At 34.9% G+C, this 17,667-nt stretch overlaps 1 protein-coding gene across 2 annotated transcripts in view; it reads right to left on the bottom strand.

Annotated features, from left to right (window-relative positions):
- Window positions 1–15,328: 15,328 nt before the first annotated feature.
- The window catches only part of fam204a (family with sequence similarity 204 member A), a 34,733-nt gene continuing 32,394 nt past the window's right edge, over window positions 15,329–17,667 (bottom strand). For both annotated transcript variants that reach the window (XM_088635473.1, XM_088635472.1), the window contains one exon: window positions 15,329–16,959. In XM_088635473.1, the coding sequence (XP_088491599.1) occupies window positions 16,908–16,959 (52 nt within the window). In that variant the 3' untranslated portion in view covers window positions 15,329–16,907. The remainder of the gene's footprint in view (window positions 16,960–17,667) is intronic.

Genomic DNA, 17,667 nt, shown 5'->3' on the forward strand with positions numbered 1-17,667 from the left:
AGAGTACTCACGTTACGCTGGGTCTGTCAGTAGACTTCGTCTAAACACCATAGGTCAGTATTGGGATCTGTAACTCCTTTTTATCACAGCCGTTATGTCAAAACGTGTTTGCACGAGCAGCTTTATGGTACCTTCAATCAATCCTTCAGGCGTTATCCCAGTATACAAAGAACAAACCAAACATGGCGTGTTTGGTTTTGTGACATACAACTAGTTACTACCGTTGCCATAAATGCTCCCAGAAATAAACACTTGGTCGAGGTCACATCTAATTAAACCACTAACAAAAAATAACATTATTTCTGTCCTCTTACCATCGGTGCTATATCGCTTTAATTTGTTATTGTAATAATAATAATAATAATAATAATAATAATAATAATAATTGCTTACACTTATATAGCGCTTTTCTGGACACTCCACTCAAAGCGCTTTACAGGTAATGGGGACTTCCCTCCACCACCAATGTGCTGCATCCACCTGGATGATGCGACGACAGCCATAGTGCGCCAGAACGCTCACCACACATCAGCTATTAGTGAGGAGGATGAAGCCTAATTAAGCCAATTTATAGATGGGGATTATTAGGAGGCCATGATTGGTAAGGGCTAATGGGAAATTTGGCCAGGACGCCGGGGTTGTTGATTCATCACATTCCAAGTCCATCAGCATTTTCGCTACCCGTCAGGTTATTTAAATTTTTATTGTTTTATTGTTATTTACGCTTTTAACCTGTGGAGAGAACTTTGTATCAAACTTTTATTCTGTAAACTTACATCTGTTTAAAACGAATCTGTTTAATTCACGAAAATCCAAAAGACAATTTCCAGAATACTATCTACAACGAAACGGACAACGTATTATAAAAATGAATTAACACGAAACTATTTCGTTCTAGTCGATTGAACAATGAAACTACAACAAACGCATAGAAGATCAATTTTTGAATCTGCTCTTTTCTTTGCGTAACAAAATACATGCAAGTATAAGCATACGTACTCTATAGTTAACAATAGTTATTTTCTGGGTATGTGTAAAGTATAGTTTGAAACGGCAGCTAAACGTTGTATTGAATTCATACTGCCTTGCACGGCACAAAGGGCCTAAAACATCGTGTGCCGTTCTTACCACGCGTAGAATATTTGGTAACAACTTAATGGCAAGCCTGTTATAAATATGTTCATATACTGTATATATTTCTGGACTGGAATTGGATGTTAGCCTCACATCACGTACGACTTAATACAATTTAATAAGTTGCGTTTTAAATTGTTAAACAGTTACAATGTTCTCCTTGTTTCAGTAATACAATAATACAAATATGCAGTCGTATTTTGTTCTCCTCGGTGTATTTTTTTTTTCCGGAAAGCTAAAGACGGGCTTACTGCAGTCATACTTTGTGCCATAATGTCTTCTGCATTAACAGCTGTGTTTCAGTGTGATGAGGTGGAACACTGCACACATACCACAGCATATTGGTAGTGAAATGTAGATTTGAAACTCCTTTGTATTGGAATAATTCGAATTTTTCACAAGACATACACTTTCACACTTTTTCCATGAAGGTGTGTTTGATCCTGTTTCTACTGGGTGATGAGGTACATACGTAAAATTCTGACTTTAAAAAAAGTATATTTCCCCATTAAAGTAAATTAAATTAACACATTATTGGAGTTGCTCTTAAAACGTTTTACACTGTGCAGGTATTAAAATCAGAAAGGCAAACAAATTCATTCTAACAGATCTGAAGTGGCATGCATTAATAACTTGTGATTTGAAATTGTTGAATCTCCAGGCACCTATTATACCCCACTTGTGTTGAACTGGTCTGTTAAAGGTTAATGCAGCTTTGAAATTGCATACCATCCATAAATAATACCAAATTCAGTCCTAAGATTAACTATAGTGGTTGAAGGGAAACTGTCAGGATATCATTTAGAGCCATCCAGAGTCCCATATTACAATGATGTGACATGGAACAATGGGACTGAGCAGGCATCATTGTAGTTCATTAAGAAAAGACTTTCAACTTTAGAATAAGTAAAGTGTACATTTGGATATCCACTTTAAAAATGCATGTTTACATTATATTGTAGCAATCTTAGGCCTAGGCCAGGACACTACGAACATAGGTCTGGGGGATCTGTGATCTGTACAAGATGGCACACTGGGAGCTTTTATGCAGAATGACTCTTACTAATAGCAGGAGTATGGCATCTGCCTTTATTAAGTGTCAACATCTTTTGCTGCCTCCCCGTGGAGGGTCTATAAGGAGGGGGTTGTCTCCTGCATGTCTCTTTCTAGGAGTAAGAGTCTTGAGGGCTGTCCTGTGTCACTGTACACATCTGTTAGGTGCCCTGTGTTATTGAGGACTTGTTGCTCTCTTATTCCATCCACACTGTATCGAAGGCAGGGAACACACCACTAGAATCCATTGCCCATAAAATCCTGAATATCCATAGAAACTAATTGTTTCATTTGAATGTTAAAAAAAAGTAAGTGCACTTTATTATCTTTATTATATCTGTATTTGTCTATCAAGCACAGGCTTTCCCCTTGTGCAGTGATCAATTACAGCACGATGCAGGAGAACATAAGCTTGCTCTGACACAGATGATATGATGTTCCCTGGGTGGTTGTTCAGCATTACTGGCCTAGCTCATTCCATATGTGTCAAACACATTAAGAGGTATGCACTTAATCTAAACATCAGTGTTAAGTGTAATATGTAAAGAATTTGAGGAGTACAATCATACATGTTTTTGGCAAAGGGAAACAAGTTGTAATGAATTTCAAGGTGTGTGGAGAAATTGTGTTTGAGACTAAAAGTGTTGTTTTCTTGCTTGATGCAGAGAGCTCTTTTTTCTTCATTTAAACGTGTCTCAAAAGGGCTTTGTAAAGGTCTGATCAACATATTGTAACGCAATGGGGGTTCAGGCGGGCACCCTTGCCGCATTAGGTCGGCCCTGCACTGTTGGGGGCTCGAACCTGGGACTCCCGCGTCACTCAACAGGGACCCAGCCCGGTGAGCCAAAAAGAGATCTCTCTACAGCCCAGTAGCTGTAGTCCTGCTATCACAGGGAAGGGCGGCGACATCACCGCTCTGGTAAGCCGGCTCTTACACACCCTGATGGCCGTATGCGTTACAGTATTGATCCATGGAATTATGGGATAAATACTGAACTAGAACTGATCGATTGATTCAGAATCTGCAGTGAAACATTAAACAGAGGAAACAAGTGGAAACTAAGGGCCAGTGCATTTAAAACTGAGAACAGGAGGCACCTCTTTATACAAAGGATCATGGGACATCACAACAAATTTGCCCATTATTGGTGGTGCTATGGTCCCATCCAAGAAACGACTTGGAACAATAAGGTACTAGCAAATAAGCTATATAGACCAAATGGCCTTGTCCTTTGTTAATTTACAGTATCTTATGTTCTTGTGATTTGGATTATTTAGTTATGGGTGAATATGATGGAACTACTCTTGCAGTTAGAATGTAGAAATAAGTCCCCAATCACCTAATTCACTGTACCCCAATATATCACAATGTTATGTGTACCACACAAGAAAGGAACAGACTGCAAGTTTACCTCAGCGATGTGAAGCAATGAAACACCTGATGTGTAGCATTCATGAGTACTTCTCTGACGTATTTCACAAAGGAACAGATCTGTAAATCGTCATGTGGCCCATATCTAAGAGTTTCTGAAAATGGCATGTGGAAATGATTTTGAAACATTACTTACAAAACCAGCCCAAGCTGTTTATCACACTTCAACTGGAATTGACAAAGACAGCTGTAAAAAGCAAAACATTCCTGCTGTCTCCTTCTCCACATTTTTAGTACTTTAGGTCCATCTGAAAGAGTAAACTTCCAATTATATTGATGTATCAATACAAAACTCTTCATACTTTCATACCAGTTTAAGCAGAGTAATACAAAGCAATATTATTATTTTTTTAATTCTAATTTCTCATATGATTCAGATCTAGCCTAGACTTAAGTCTTGACTCACTGTGCTGAATTAAACAAGTCTTAAACTACAGTATCTCTATACACCAGTTTGCATAACATGGTACTTGTCTCTGTAATTAGGTAAAACGAGACAAAAAAATACTAAGCAGAAAATCAGATTTCAGGCAATCACAAATACAGAATCAAGCAGCACAAGGCTGGTGGTGGAGATATCTAATGGCTACTAAAGTGTACACAATATTTCACAGATAAAGAGGAAATCTTTTGCCAGCAATCCATAGAATGTGTAAACCAAATAATCAATTTAAAACTCTGCAGTCCCTTTTGATTGGTATTTGCTTTTAAATGGCTTATAATCATTTAAGCATTAATGAGTATAAAATACACACAACCTCTGCAAATTTGCATATATCTGTAATTTCCCTCACGGGATCAATAAAGTATCTATCTATATAGTAGAAGGTTTGTGACTCTATTTTGTTAATATTGTAGTCTAAAAAACTTTAAAATTACATCTATACACAAATATAGTAAAAGTTAAACACATTGAAGTAATGGTAAAAATACTGACTTATTTAAGGTGCCTGTATATAATATAACATGGTAGGAAATTTATCTCATGGAAACATAAAAAAAGCTCATATAGATTTCACAGTGTGAAAAAGAAAATATAGGAATTCAGACTAGTTATACAGATATATTTATGTAGTTTTGGTTAAAAAATGGAACTGCAACATATTTTTTTCTCATAAAACAGGTTAATTAGACTTTATAAAAAAATATTTTTCTTTGGATTCTTCTCTCTTTACTGATAATTATTTAATGATTGTTACAATGCAGACATAAAATATTTTTATTTCATTATTCTTTACCAAATCTTTACAATCGTGGCATGTTGAACAACCCAGTGCCCTTTTTGAAGAGCGAAGATTACATTAATTAAAATTGCACAACATCTGTGAAGACCAAAGATATGGTAGAATTTTACAGTTCATTAAATCAACAACGCAAAATGTCAACATCTTCAGTTCCAAACCTGTCTGGTGTACTAAATCCTTCTTTTACATCTAGAGGAATATTGCAAATTACTGTAAGAAAAAACACACACACATTTCACTCTAATTAAATATGGTGGCCTATTGAGATAAATAAAATGCCAAATAAAGGGCATTTAAAAGAGTCTCGTCTAGAACACCAGCAATTGAGTTGTCTGTATGTCTGTTAATTACACCCCACAAATATGAATTAATGAAATCTGTCAAAACATAAGCATCATTTGGCAAAGTTAAAGGAATATTATTTCACCAGGAAACTTCTTTCAATCTCAAATATTTACCACCAAAACCATGAAAAATAAAACAAAAAATGTGTTTTATAATGGAATTGTAATGTTTTTCTTTTATGAGCTGCAAAGTGTTCTATGTTTCACATTCTGGATTCAGGAAATACGGTATATTGAACCTGGTTTTTAATATAATATAAATTATAATATTCACTGTTGTTGGAAAGAATGGATATTGTGACACTGCCATAAGAGACAGAATACCATATTTAATTTTTAAAGTAGAATGAAAGACTGTAAAACTGAGAAGTTTTGAGACTGTGTAGATTTCTATCCATACTTTACATCATTCATCAGGGATTAAAAATGTCACCAGCAAACTTTTTCACCAACATTTTTCACCAAATCCACCAAAAATAACATGTGGCAAATTGTGTCAAATTCTGTCAATTCTTATGTTTTAATTTAGTCTATAAGCAGCAGCTAGCATATTACCTCAAGACATGAAAACAGCAACATTTTCCATTATGGCTTTGTATATAAATTTGTCTAATATCACAGTGATCTTGCTGATATAACCAAAGCTCAAACTCTGAGCACCTTATAATAATACTTAATTAATTAATATAGACTTACAGTATTTAGTGCTTTTCTGGACACTCCACTCAAAGCTCTTTACAGGTAATGGGGACTCCCCTCCACCAATGTGCAGCCTCACCTGGATGATGCGACGGCCATAGTGTGCCAGAACGCTCACCACACATCAGTTATCAGTGGGGAGGAGAGCAGAGTAATGAAGCCAATTCATAGATAGGGACTATTAGGAGGCCATGATTGGTAAGGGCCAATGGGAATTTTGGCCAGGACACTGTGATTACACCCCTACTCTTTTCAAGAAACACCCTGGGATTTTTAATGAGAGTTAGGACCTCATCTGAAGGACAGCACCTGTTTACAGTATAGTGTCCCCGTTATACTGGGGACACTATTATACTGGGGCATTAGAACCCACATAGACCACAGGGTGAGCGCCCCCTGCTGGCCCCACTAACACCTCTTCCAGCAGCAACCTTAGTTTTTCCCAGGAGGTCTCCCATCCAGGTACTGACCAGGCTCACCTGCTTAGCTTCAGTGGGTTGCCAGTTGTGAGTTGCAGAGTGATATGGCTGCTGGCCATAAGATCCTGACCATAAGATTTGTGGTCTAACAGTTCTAAACCAACTCTTCAATGCAAAGCACTGTGCCTCTCACCAAGTGTGGGCATGTGCACAATGTTGTAAAATGACACTTGTGGTGAGAGCTCAGCAGGTCTTTGTATATATTGCTGGATTGCTCATCTACATTCCTCCTCAAGTGAAGATGTGTCCTACTGTTACACTAAATCAGGGGTCGGCAGCCTTTCAGAAGGAGCGTGCCAAGAGTTTGCTTATGCATTTGCTTTTACAGATTTGTGTGTCGTTAATACATTTTAATGTCAATAATAAATAATGTCAACAATACATTTTAAAGGATATAATACTTTTTAATGTCAATATAGCCCACTAACATTAAAAAAATATTTTAAAATATAATAATATCTAATATTAATAAATGAATATGTGTATCTTACCATTTAGTGTGATCTCTGCCCTTGCTTTCCCTTGCTGAGTTTTGGTCTCAAAACTTGACAATTTGAGTAGCACTCAATCCTCTGAGTATTCAGTTGTTAACCACCTACAGAAGGGACCTGTACCTGTTATGTTGATCCAAATGCTGAAACTGCAGTGAAAATGCCACTTTCTTCAAACAATCATATTCCATTGGCAGGCACATTCCAAAAGGTCATGATAGAGATGCTGTGATCCCATTCAGTAGCCTTAATGTGTTTTGGAAGATCCTGTAACTTTGAGTTCTGTTAAGTCTGAGCACTGTAATTCAATTAGCTGCATTTCAAAATTTTCAACACCAACACACTGAAACATGTCGCTGGTATCAAAGCAGTCTGGTTTAAACAGAAAAGAAAACACTGGGCCAAAGTGTTGGAACTCCTGCACAATCATGACAAAAACTCTGATGCCAGTTCTCACATGTCCACTCCAAACTCGGCAACATGGATGGTACAGTGTTTTGAAAGTTCTTTAAGATGTTGGAAATAACGGAAACTTGAAGTATCGATGTCCAGAGATAAAATGGCAAGTCATATAGCATTTGGAATAGTTTAATGGTCCACATGGAAGTGTGTGACACTAAGACATGTGCTTTCACAAAATATTGTCTTCATCTCTTTCCTACCACATGATTATGACTTGAGCTTTCAGGTAGTTGGAGACCACATCCATGAGTCACTCATCGCTAATTTCATTCTACAACTCAAACATGGCAAAGCTTTCCAAGGCCAAAATTTTATTAATGACATTCAATTACAAGTTTTAGTACAGGAATGGTTGAAAGAACTACAGTACCTTGTCATTTTATTACAAGCTCACCCATAACTGTAGACATTTCAAGTTAAAACATACAATATGAAATGCATCCTAATGACAACAACCTCAAGTATTAAAAATATACTTTAGATATACATATCTACATATCTTTCATATTAGATTCAGTGTTTTCATACTGACAAAGTATTTGCCATAGTTTTGTGTGAAAGCTTAATTTTAATATTGAATAACTTTGCATGCATCATATTATTGAGGTAGATTTTAATATAATATTGCACTGCATTTTAGTTTTATACAGAGTTTTTTGTATCCTCATGGACGGAAAGACCACCAATGGTGAATTACTGTATGATGGTTCTAGAAGCATACACATTACTTCACAGATAAAACATTTTGCCAGCAAGTCACAGAACATGAACATGAACGGTGTAAAACCTGTCAATCACATTAATTAAATGGAAACAAACAGTCGACACAATTTCGGTGCTAAACTGATGTATAGTGACTATGTAACAAATCGTTAAATATAGTTTTAATAATTGACAGTGTTAATTAAATACTTAATTGATGTGAGCATACATCTGTTGCAGAACAGGCTATTACTGTAAAGTCGCATAATGACTTCCTGTATTCCGATTTAGGTAGAATGTAGAATTGTAGAACTGATTTAATGAGACGAGTCTTTCGAGCAAACAAATTTGCAGCATTCTTCTTGGAAACTGTAGAACAGTTTTCTTTAAAAAATCTTTTTTGTCTTCAGAAGAGAGGGTTTATGTATTATGAAAATGAAAACAAAAAAACACAAAAAGCTCACACCAATTCAAGATCAGGCAACCTAAAACACAATAACACATAAATATTACTTAGACCCACAAATTAAAAACAAAAATGTAATCAGCAGTTATTTACATCCTACCTTCTCATCTGGTGAATAAGAAATATTAGAAAATGTCATTGAAATCGGGGTTATTGGAATGCGGCATGTATGAATGTATCCAGATTTACTACTATCGTACTGCACCAGCCTGGGTGCCACAAAAACAACTCCGTACTATATTTCCTGTTTTGCTAGCTATGGCAAATTTATTTTTAATTTTTTTCTCCAATTTAATTAACTTTTTGACTATTGTAACTCAGAATATTCCTACCCAAAGTTTTAACCAATTTATAACTCTGCAGTCTCTTTGATTGTTATTATTTCATTAAGTGTTTGCTTTAATTTCATTTTCTTATTCTACACAATTATTGCACACATTAAAAAAAGTTTTCTAGTCCTTTATATGTAAATGAATACGTTCCACCACAGCATACATGTCCTTTACAGCAGGACATTTATGACTATTTAGCGAATATCATACTGATTTCACGCTTTTAGCAATTAACAGCCTTCAAAGCATTTACTTTTCAATACTAAAATGGGTAGAAAAAGGAAAGTGAATACAGTACTTCTAGATACAGCCTGTACTGCAGGAAAATGAGCTACAAAGAAGTTCCTTAAAAAACTGCAGTAAGTATTTACACCGAAATCCTTTGCATCAAGAATTAGTCATAAATGTAATTAAATGTATAATTGTTATGAATGCATATGTATTAATCAACAAAAAGTCAATCGTTATTCAATTAAGTTTTTTATAGGTGAATTATTTTAAATTACTGATATTTTTATTATCAGTTTTGATGATCCTTTTATTAAATTAACAGTTTATTAAAAAGAAAGCTTGATTTTTGTTGGGGCATTAGAGATGCTATAAGGTTTATATAAAAGGTGGCAAACTGTGCTTTTGAGTACTATTTCAGATCTACCGCAAAGTCATCCCTTCCATTACAGCATTATACTGCTTTAACTTCTATATGAATCTTTCTGTATTGGTCTACATCAAAACTCACCTTGATCTTTCACCAGTTTTTCACCCTTTTCAACCCCACTTCTGACATTTGCACATTCCAAGGAAATGGAACAAATAAACATAAAAGCATTTTCAGCCTCTTTTCTCATCAATTCCTAATGTGTAAGCACACATTCCTCTCTTTTACGTAATTTTGAGCACGCTAGCAGTATTTTAAGCCTATTAATTGGATTGAAGGCTTTTTATCCTTTTTTCTATGGTTATGTACAATATACATATACCCCAAGGTGCTTTGACATCTGATTTACAAGTTTCTTTCTGCATTTTACAGCAAAATAAAATAGGTTGGGGGCAAATTTTGCTTGAAGTAAATAACCACAGAACTAATGTTTCACCCAAGAAGAAGTAAAAGAGGATTTTCATGTTTGAAACTGCTGCTTCGGTGCTCCAGGCTGATGATAATGTTCAAAGGGACGAACAGATCTAGATCAGATAGATAAGTGGCGTGACACTCTCGACAAAGTACATGTTATGCGTAGGCCTAAGAGAAGGTTTTCCAAGATTTTCCAATGAAACAGGATGGTATTTTTAAATTTAAAAATATAAATTTTGTCACTGATACTAGAGCATTTTCAGGTTAAGAAATAAGATCCCTTGGCTGGCTTGCTGTGTATTTTCATTGAAAATATCAGATGTCATGACTAACAGGATACTTCAGAAAGTCTAATATGGTGAACATTGTGGGGTTTCATTATCCATCTCATAACTTGAAACAAGGATTTTTGAGTTCATGCCTCAAGAGGGTATGAAATGAGGCAAAATTTACAAAAATGTTACTCCCTGCATCCCTACAAACAAGTCTTCTTTTGAAAAGATTGTTTTTTCAAATTTGCCTCATTTCCGAGTGCACTTGGAAATACACCGCATACAGTACAATTGTACATTTTAATAGCTAGATATCCACTGTGGAGTGAGATGCAGATGGAGTCATTTTATTGATTGGAATGATTACTTATAAACCTACTTACCTTGCATAATGAACTAAAGATAGGAACAAAAACCACCCGAAGAAAAATGTGGGTGGAGTAAGGTAGAGAAGCTTACAGTTCTGCCGTGTTACTGAAGAATGCAGTACTGCTGTAGGGGTCAGTAATGGTGGTTATCACTGCTTGTCAGACAGTTTCCCTTTCCTACCTAACTCACGTCACCCAGGTGTTGCCAAACCCCTTGGTTTCAAAAGGACCCCTGAATAAAAATGACAGGTTTAATCACATCTGTTCTATATCTGCTTATTACTAAACCCCTTAGTGTAGAACAATAAACAAATTGGCACTCATTTAATTTCTAGCTTGGTAAACCCAATTACGGTGGATCCCTCCCGTTGAAAATAAGGAGAGACAAATGGCCTCTATAAGCCTTCTCCATAACAGAGCTCGGGTTTCATGACCACTCTTTGCATGTTGCAACACACCACAAGTTGTCATGTGCAACAGAAAGCCTTGCCTGTTATAAGATGTTAATTTTCTGTAGCAGGAGACACCCTTCCAATCCCCAGTGAAACCTACAGGTGTGCCGAGTTCCACCCCCCACCTCAACCCATCCTAAAGCAATAACTGTTCTTGCATGCTAATGTGGTTACATTTTTCTACTGTGGTAATTCTCTTAATAATATGATATGTTTAAATAATTTGAAAGACTTTAGTGAGCTTAATTCTGTTCCAGATGGTGCTTCTGATGTTTGAAGACAAAGGGCTTTTTTGGATATCATTTTTGAATGTTATGACAGAGACCTATTAAAATAAAAAAGACCACCAATTACGTTTACAAGGTACTTAATCTATCTACATTATCTGATATGTTCATAATGGCCCCAAATATACAACTATCTGAAGTAGTATATTTTCTAAACTGTATTATACTAGAAACTTCCTGGGTGGCACAGTGGCACAGTCATAAAGACATACTGGTAAGTTCACTGACGTCTGAGAAAATTGGCTCTGTTGTTTGTGTGTGCGTGTCTGTATGTGTGTGTGCTCTGCTATGGACTAGCCTCCCAACCAGGGTGTACCCCACTTGCGTCCGTTGCTTCGGACCCCCTGTGATCCTGAACTGGATCAAGAGGTTAGGAGATGGATGGATAGAAACTTTTTGCACTCAATTTTTTCACCTGCCTCGATACCTTATTCAAATATGTTCTTATCACCGCAACCCATATCCAATATGTTTAGTGCCAGGATCTTGGGCTGCCATTCAGCTTCAGTGCAGGAACTCTTTTCTCCTTACAAAAAAATTATAATGAATGCAACATTGTTTAGGGTTCTTTGCATGATGGGTATTTAAAAAATACCATATCTTAATTCAAAGTAATCAACTGGAGTTTTGTTAAACCTGTTAAAAACTTGAAAGTCACAATGTCAAAAGCTATGACATTGAGGATATTTTTTAAGAACGTGAATTCCAGGTCAAAATGTTTACTGTAGCTTCTGCAGTTCACTAGAGAGCTATACATGATCTGCAGTTAATAATTTAACAAATCTCCAGCTTCTGGTTGGCTTTTGACAAATGGTCTTAAATGTGTTCAGCCAAATTTGAATATGCCTACTGTACACCGTGTACTGTACTCTACACTGTACACTGACTCATAAAGCCATGTAGTTTTAAAATAAGTGATGTCTAAAGTAAAGCTGAATTCCATGCTGAAAAAGAAAAGAAATACAATACAGTAATTCTTTTTCATTGTACTTACATGCATATGTACAACAAGGAAAGGATGATTTCTGTATGGTTGTGAACGGGAAGTTTTGCATATTTTGCCAGTTGTAAATATATACATAAAATGAAAATTTAAAGAGCTGTGTTTTCAAAGGTGTGCTTTATGGATACACCATAGTAAAAGCAGACAGATTCTGAGTAATACAAAAAGACAAAAATGTAAAAAGCGTTTGTCCACAAAATGCTTTAGGCAACCTGGACAATAATTTTCTAGCACTAAAACTGCTCTTTTGGAAAAATATTTTGCTTAAATTTGATTCACTTATTTCTTTTTGCATGGACTTGCATAACTACTGATTTAGGGCCCTTTGACAGTTATACTGCAGGTTTAATTTACAATAATTGATTACAGTCTGCTTTACATTGCTGTTTTTTAAGCTGTCAATGTTACTAGCAGTCCTGAGAACCCATCCACTGCCCTGGAGCTAAGCTAAAAAGTTTGTACTGCTGCCAATTATTACATTATATTCCAAACTGCTAGTGTCAGAAATGGTGGTTTAAAATGTTCAATTACTATTTGTTTGTGACCTATCTGTTATTTTTTGCTGCAGGCATTTAATGCATAAATCAAAGGTATTTAGAAAACAATTCCCTACATTTTAATTTTTTCTGAGCCTTATTTTTCCTTTTATTTTTTTTCCAGCTTTATACACAAGAAGGCCTGGGCTTATTCCTTTAACGCATTATTTAAAGATAAATATACTTCCAATAGTTTTTTCCCATTATAGCTCTATAAATAATATAACAGACAACGATATTTTACACTTCAACCATATAAATTCAAAAGAGATTTATCCTTTATTTTAAATTTATACACTGGTATTTTACAAATTTGCTGTTAACACGCCAATACTACATACTACAAGTTAATACTACAAGGTGTAGGTAAATAAAGGACAAACATACTGTACATACACATCTATAAAGGACTGAGAGCAGTTACTGTAGGTGTTCATAGTTCAAGCTCTTTCATTTAACAGTGCATAAACACCTTTAGTACATTTTAATACATCATTTTTCATGTGTCCCAGTGTTTTCTTTTTTATAACATGATTCTCTCGGCTCTCATACAGGCCTCTACAATACAATTTCCCAGTGTAAAATTTGGCACCACTCCTTTGCCACTGCAACTGCAACAACCTCTTTGTTTATCAGGGGGCTCCAACTTCATCCACATGGTTTAACTTTGTCTGTCAGACCCAGTGGGTCAAAACCCCAATACCAACAGAGTTTCTTTACCTGCATTATCTGAAAGTGTATCTTCTGAATTGCCAAGAACGATGGCTTCTTGTACATGCCAGAATGTGTCACACAACTCTTCCTAAAGATTTGTTTAGAAGTCATCTTCACTTTAAATTTTCATCCAGCAAGAAATTTTTAAGCCATCAATCTATGTTCAATCAACCCTAAATACTGTTAATTACATTTTTAAAATAATGATGAAGGATTTAATCTTCTAAATGTCCTCACCAAAACATCTGTAACCCCAAGCCAAATAATTTAATTTTCTTTGAGCTGTGTGGAATTACAAAGTAAATGTCTTATACTTGGCTGTGAGAATCTACCTGTCCTTTCCTGTTTAATACACCCCCCCAGACATTTCAGTTAAAATAGAGATAAAAAATCTTTTTACAACAATGGAAAGCAAAGAATTAAATATATACAGTATTTAATCTGCAAGTATTGCATATCTACATATAAAAAATGACCTCATTTGTAAAAGCCCATCCCCACTGCACAAAGCTCGATCCAACACATAGTATAGTAGTAAACAGGATACTCTTCAACACCGTTATAAGACACTCAAGGAGTAAATACGGTAAGGAAAATGTACTGTACGTTGTACAGTAACATCTTGTTTGGACAGTGATGTGATCATGTTTGTAAATGGCATTCACCACATTGATAAACATGTCCAAAGAAGGTTTTAATCTGCACAGTCTGTTTTCCTTAATGTAGTGATTACTTGAATATCCCAAGCATCTGCTGGAGAATATAATTGCCCTCCTGTAAAAAGTGCACCAAAAATAAACAGCATATTGAAATTATTGCTCAAAAAGCATAATTTGTCTATGATTTTTTAAAATGTTTTCCTACTTTTTTTTCCCTTATACACAGTATTTGTTGTTGAATGGTTACAGTAAAATAAAGCAACCAAAGATGCAAAACTGGCTCCTTTTATTTTATACAAAAAATATTTATGGGAGCTGTGGTTGGAGGTTAGTAGGGTTATGCACCAATGAAAAAAAAAATTACAATCCTCATATTGCTGCTCCAGCAATCAGGCAGTAGGGAGGAATAACCAGACTGATTAAACAGGAACATGAGAGATAAATACCTACCTTACTGAAAAAAAACTGTTCCTTTAAATTCCCCCAAATCAACATGCTTATCCACAGGCAGCAAAAACACGTGTTTAACTTTTCATCAAACCACTGCATGATTGCTGTTGTATGGTACAGTACGTCCAAAATCACTCTGGCTTTGTGACTTTTATGTCTTGTAACAAATAACAGACAACTTTTCGTTCATGCTGCTCACATTTTGCTCTGTAAAGATCTGTCACACTCAACCAGGGAATTACATGTTCAATTACTTTGGATTACAGTCACAGATATAACATCCTATTATCGGTGTGCAAGTCAAGAACTGGATGGATGCCCAACTTTCTAAAGGAAATGAACAACATTAAATTTGGGTTGCTCTGTTCACTTCCCAGCCTATCAAAATTGCTTGTCAAATTAAAATTAGAGTGAATGTTACAATTAATTAACAGTTAGCCAAATCAAACGCTTTAAAACCCCTTTCTTGGATGGACGTTTATTTTTTAAAATATATTACCATATTAATAACATAAAAATGTAAATGTTTCTATTTCTGTACATTCCTTGCAGCATTCCAGTTTTCTGAGCATTCCAGGAAAGCTTAATACAGTGAAAGTCAACATTAAGATACAATGTGATATTTCATTTTTTAATGTCTACAATTAGACAATGCTTCCAAGAAGTTGGATTCCATATTGAAACTAAAGACTTATTTTATTAGTAGATTTTATCAGTAGCACACATTATTGTATTGATTTGAGACAATAAATTAATCAACAATATTCAAATATATAAATCATACACAATGGCTCTTTCCTTAAGTTCACAAGCAACATAACAGAGATTTGCTTTGTGCACTGTGGAAAAATAAAGAGCAGGATTTTTGACATACGTAAAGCTAAAAATAAAAAAATCACATGAATCAAACAAACTACACTGTATTTAAGTATATTGTACATGTATGTACCTACCATTGCTGCTGCTTCTTTGTATTTTTAGTGACGATTTTGCATTTCTAGTAATGAAGAAAATATAAGCACAACATTCAGAGAAAAATTTGATTCTAGGCTTTTTTAAAGAACTGTTGATAGCTATCACATTCATGTTTGCATAGTAATTATATTGAAGAAGACAACCACTTAAAAAAAATCAATTTCAGTTTATAATTTTTATACAAATCTAAAGAATTTCTGATGTTTCATTTAGAACAGTGATTCCCAATTTTTTTTTCATTTTTAATTGAGCAAATGTAGCTTAAATAATGCTAATGAAATTGCTATAGTGACTCAAATGCTTATTTTCATTGCCATCCCATTAGTATGATTGCTAATATTAATGTTTCATAAGGCGTTTCTTTGTACATTGAAGCGATTGTTTTGCATCTGTTTGTCAGCAATGGTTTTGTAGCCAACATGTTACAAAAGGCTAAATCTAATGTGCTTTTCAGCCTTTGACAGAGGTAACATTGAGGCATATTGTTTTGAAATGAGAAATAAAAAAGGCCAAGACATATGTTTTGCTGCCAATCCAAAATTAAAAACTGTTAACAGTCGGTTTTAAAATTAATTTTGAAAATTATTACCATATGTTTGTGACACCTATTGCAATTTATCATAAAATTGTTTCAGGAATTGTTGATTACAGGCAAAGATGTTAATAGGAAAGCTTAAGAGAAGTTCCTTTATGCTTCTACTCACAGGAAGTTAAGAGTTTTGTGAAGAGCAAAATTTGAATAACATTATTCTGAGTCCCCAATATAAGCACACAAGGTACTGTTTTTACTTGTGCCGTTTTTATCATATGTGTGCAAAAGTACTTCATTCGTGGTATGTTATGAATAACACAGAGCAAGACTTAATGACATACATGATCTAAGAGTCTGTCAGCAATTTTGAGAAGGTACCTTGATCCAAATAATATTCATGGGAGTTCTTTGATATGCTTTTATTTATTTAAGTGAAGGTTAGTGTGAGTCGTAATTTGTTTCAAATAACAAGAAGGCTAAAAACCACCCATCTATGGCACTGTGAATAACTAACACTAGAATAGAAAAAATAATACTAATTGGATATTCAAAAATTTAACTTGCCTAATTTCCTTTTTAAAACAAAATATGAGCCATAAAAAGTGAAACTTTATAATCTAAGGAAACCTTTATTATTTGCCAATCATCCTGCAATTGAGCGATAAAAAAACAAAAGAGATGTATGTTTTCCACAGCTGCATTTCTAATCTGTGGCAGGAACCCACGTCTGGTCTTGAAATGTGAAAATATTACATGTAGCCCATGTTGCTTTTTGTCTCCCATCTTTTCTTGGCTTCAAACCTGAAATAATGCATAAAGTTTTCATTTTAGCAGTTAAATCATGCTGTGTGCCACTGCACTGCTGCAGAGAGTATTAAAAACAATAAAACATAAAAAACAAGACAAAGAAGCACTACTTTTCATACTTTAAACATTTTAAGTTGAAGTAGCTATATACTATATTTTGACTTGTCACTGAACTTAGAAGCTTTAAAAAAATCAACCTTTTAGGACCTTATGAGGATCTTTAAACAAATGCCTATTAATAATTAAATGGTAGAAGGTTGTGTCAGAGCATCTTTTAAACCCAAAGTAGAAAAAAATACCTTTCATTCTCTGGCACTTTATTGTAACACAAACACCAGTATGACAAGCAAACCAAAACCAAAAGGCAATTCTTATCTGAGACTGGACAGCAAGACTCTTTACCATCACAAACTAAAGTTGTTAAAATCATTCTGATCAGTTTTTAGCTCCTTCTCACTTCTGCTTCGTAAAATAGACCACACATCCACATACAGCCTGTGTTAGATGGCCTTTTAAGCTTATTCTGACTGTCTCTGCAAATCTGGGCTCATTTTATCTTCAGTACACTAAGTTTTCTGTAATTCTGTAGCTCCTAAACTCGTTTTATGTTAGTGTGAAATGCACCTACTTCCACAACATGGCCTCTTTCTGTACCACAATATATAATAAGAAATTATAAAACACAACAGTTCTTATTTGATG

The sequence above is a fragment of the Lepisosteus platostomus genome, chromosome 6 (genome assembly GCF_059453375.1).
Source record: "Lepisosteus platostomus isolate fLepPlt1 chromosome 6, fLepPlt1.hap1, whole genome shotgun sequence".
Taxonomy (NCBI): domain Eukaryota; kingdom Metazoa; phylum Chordata; class Actinopteri; order Semionotiformes; family Lepisosteidae; genus Lepisosteus; species Lepisosteus platostomus.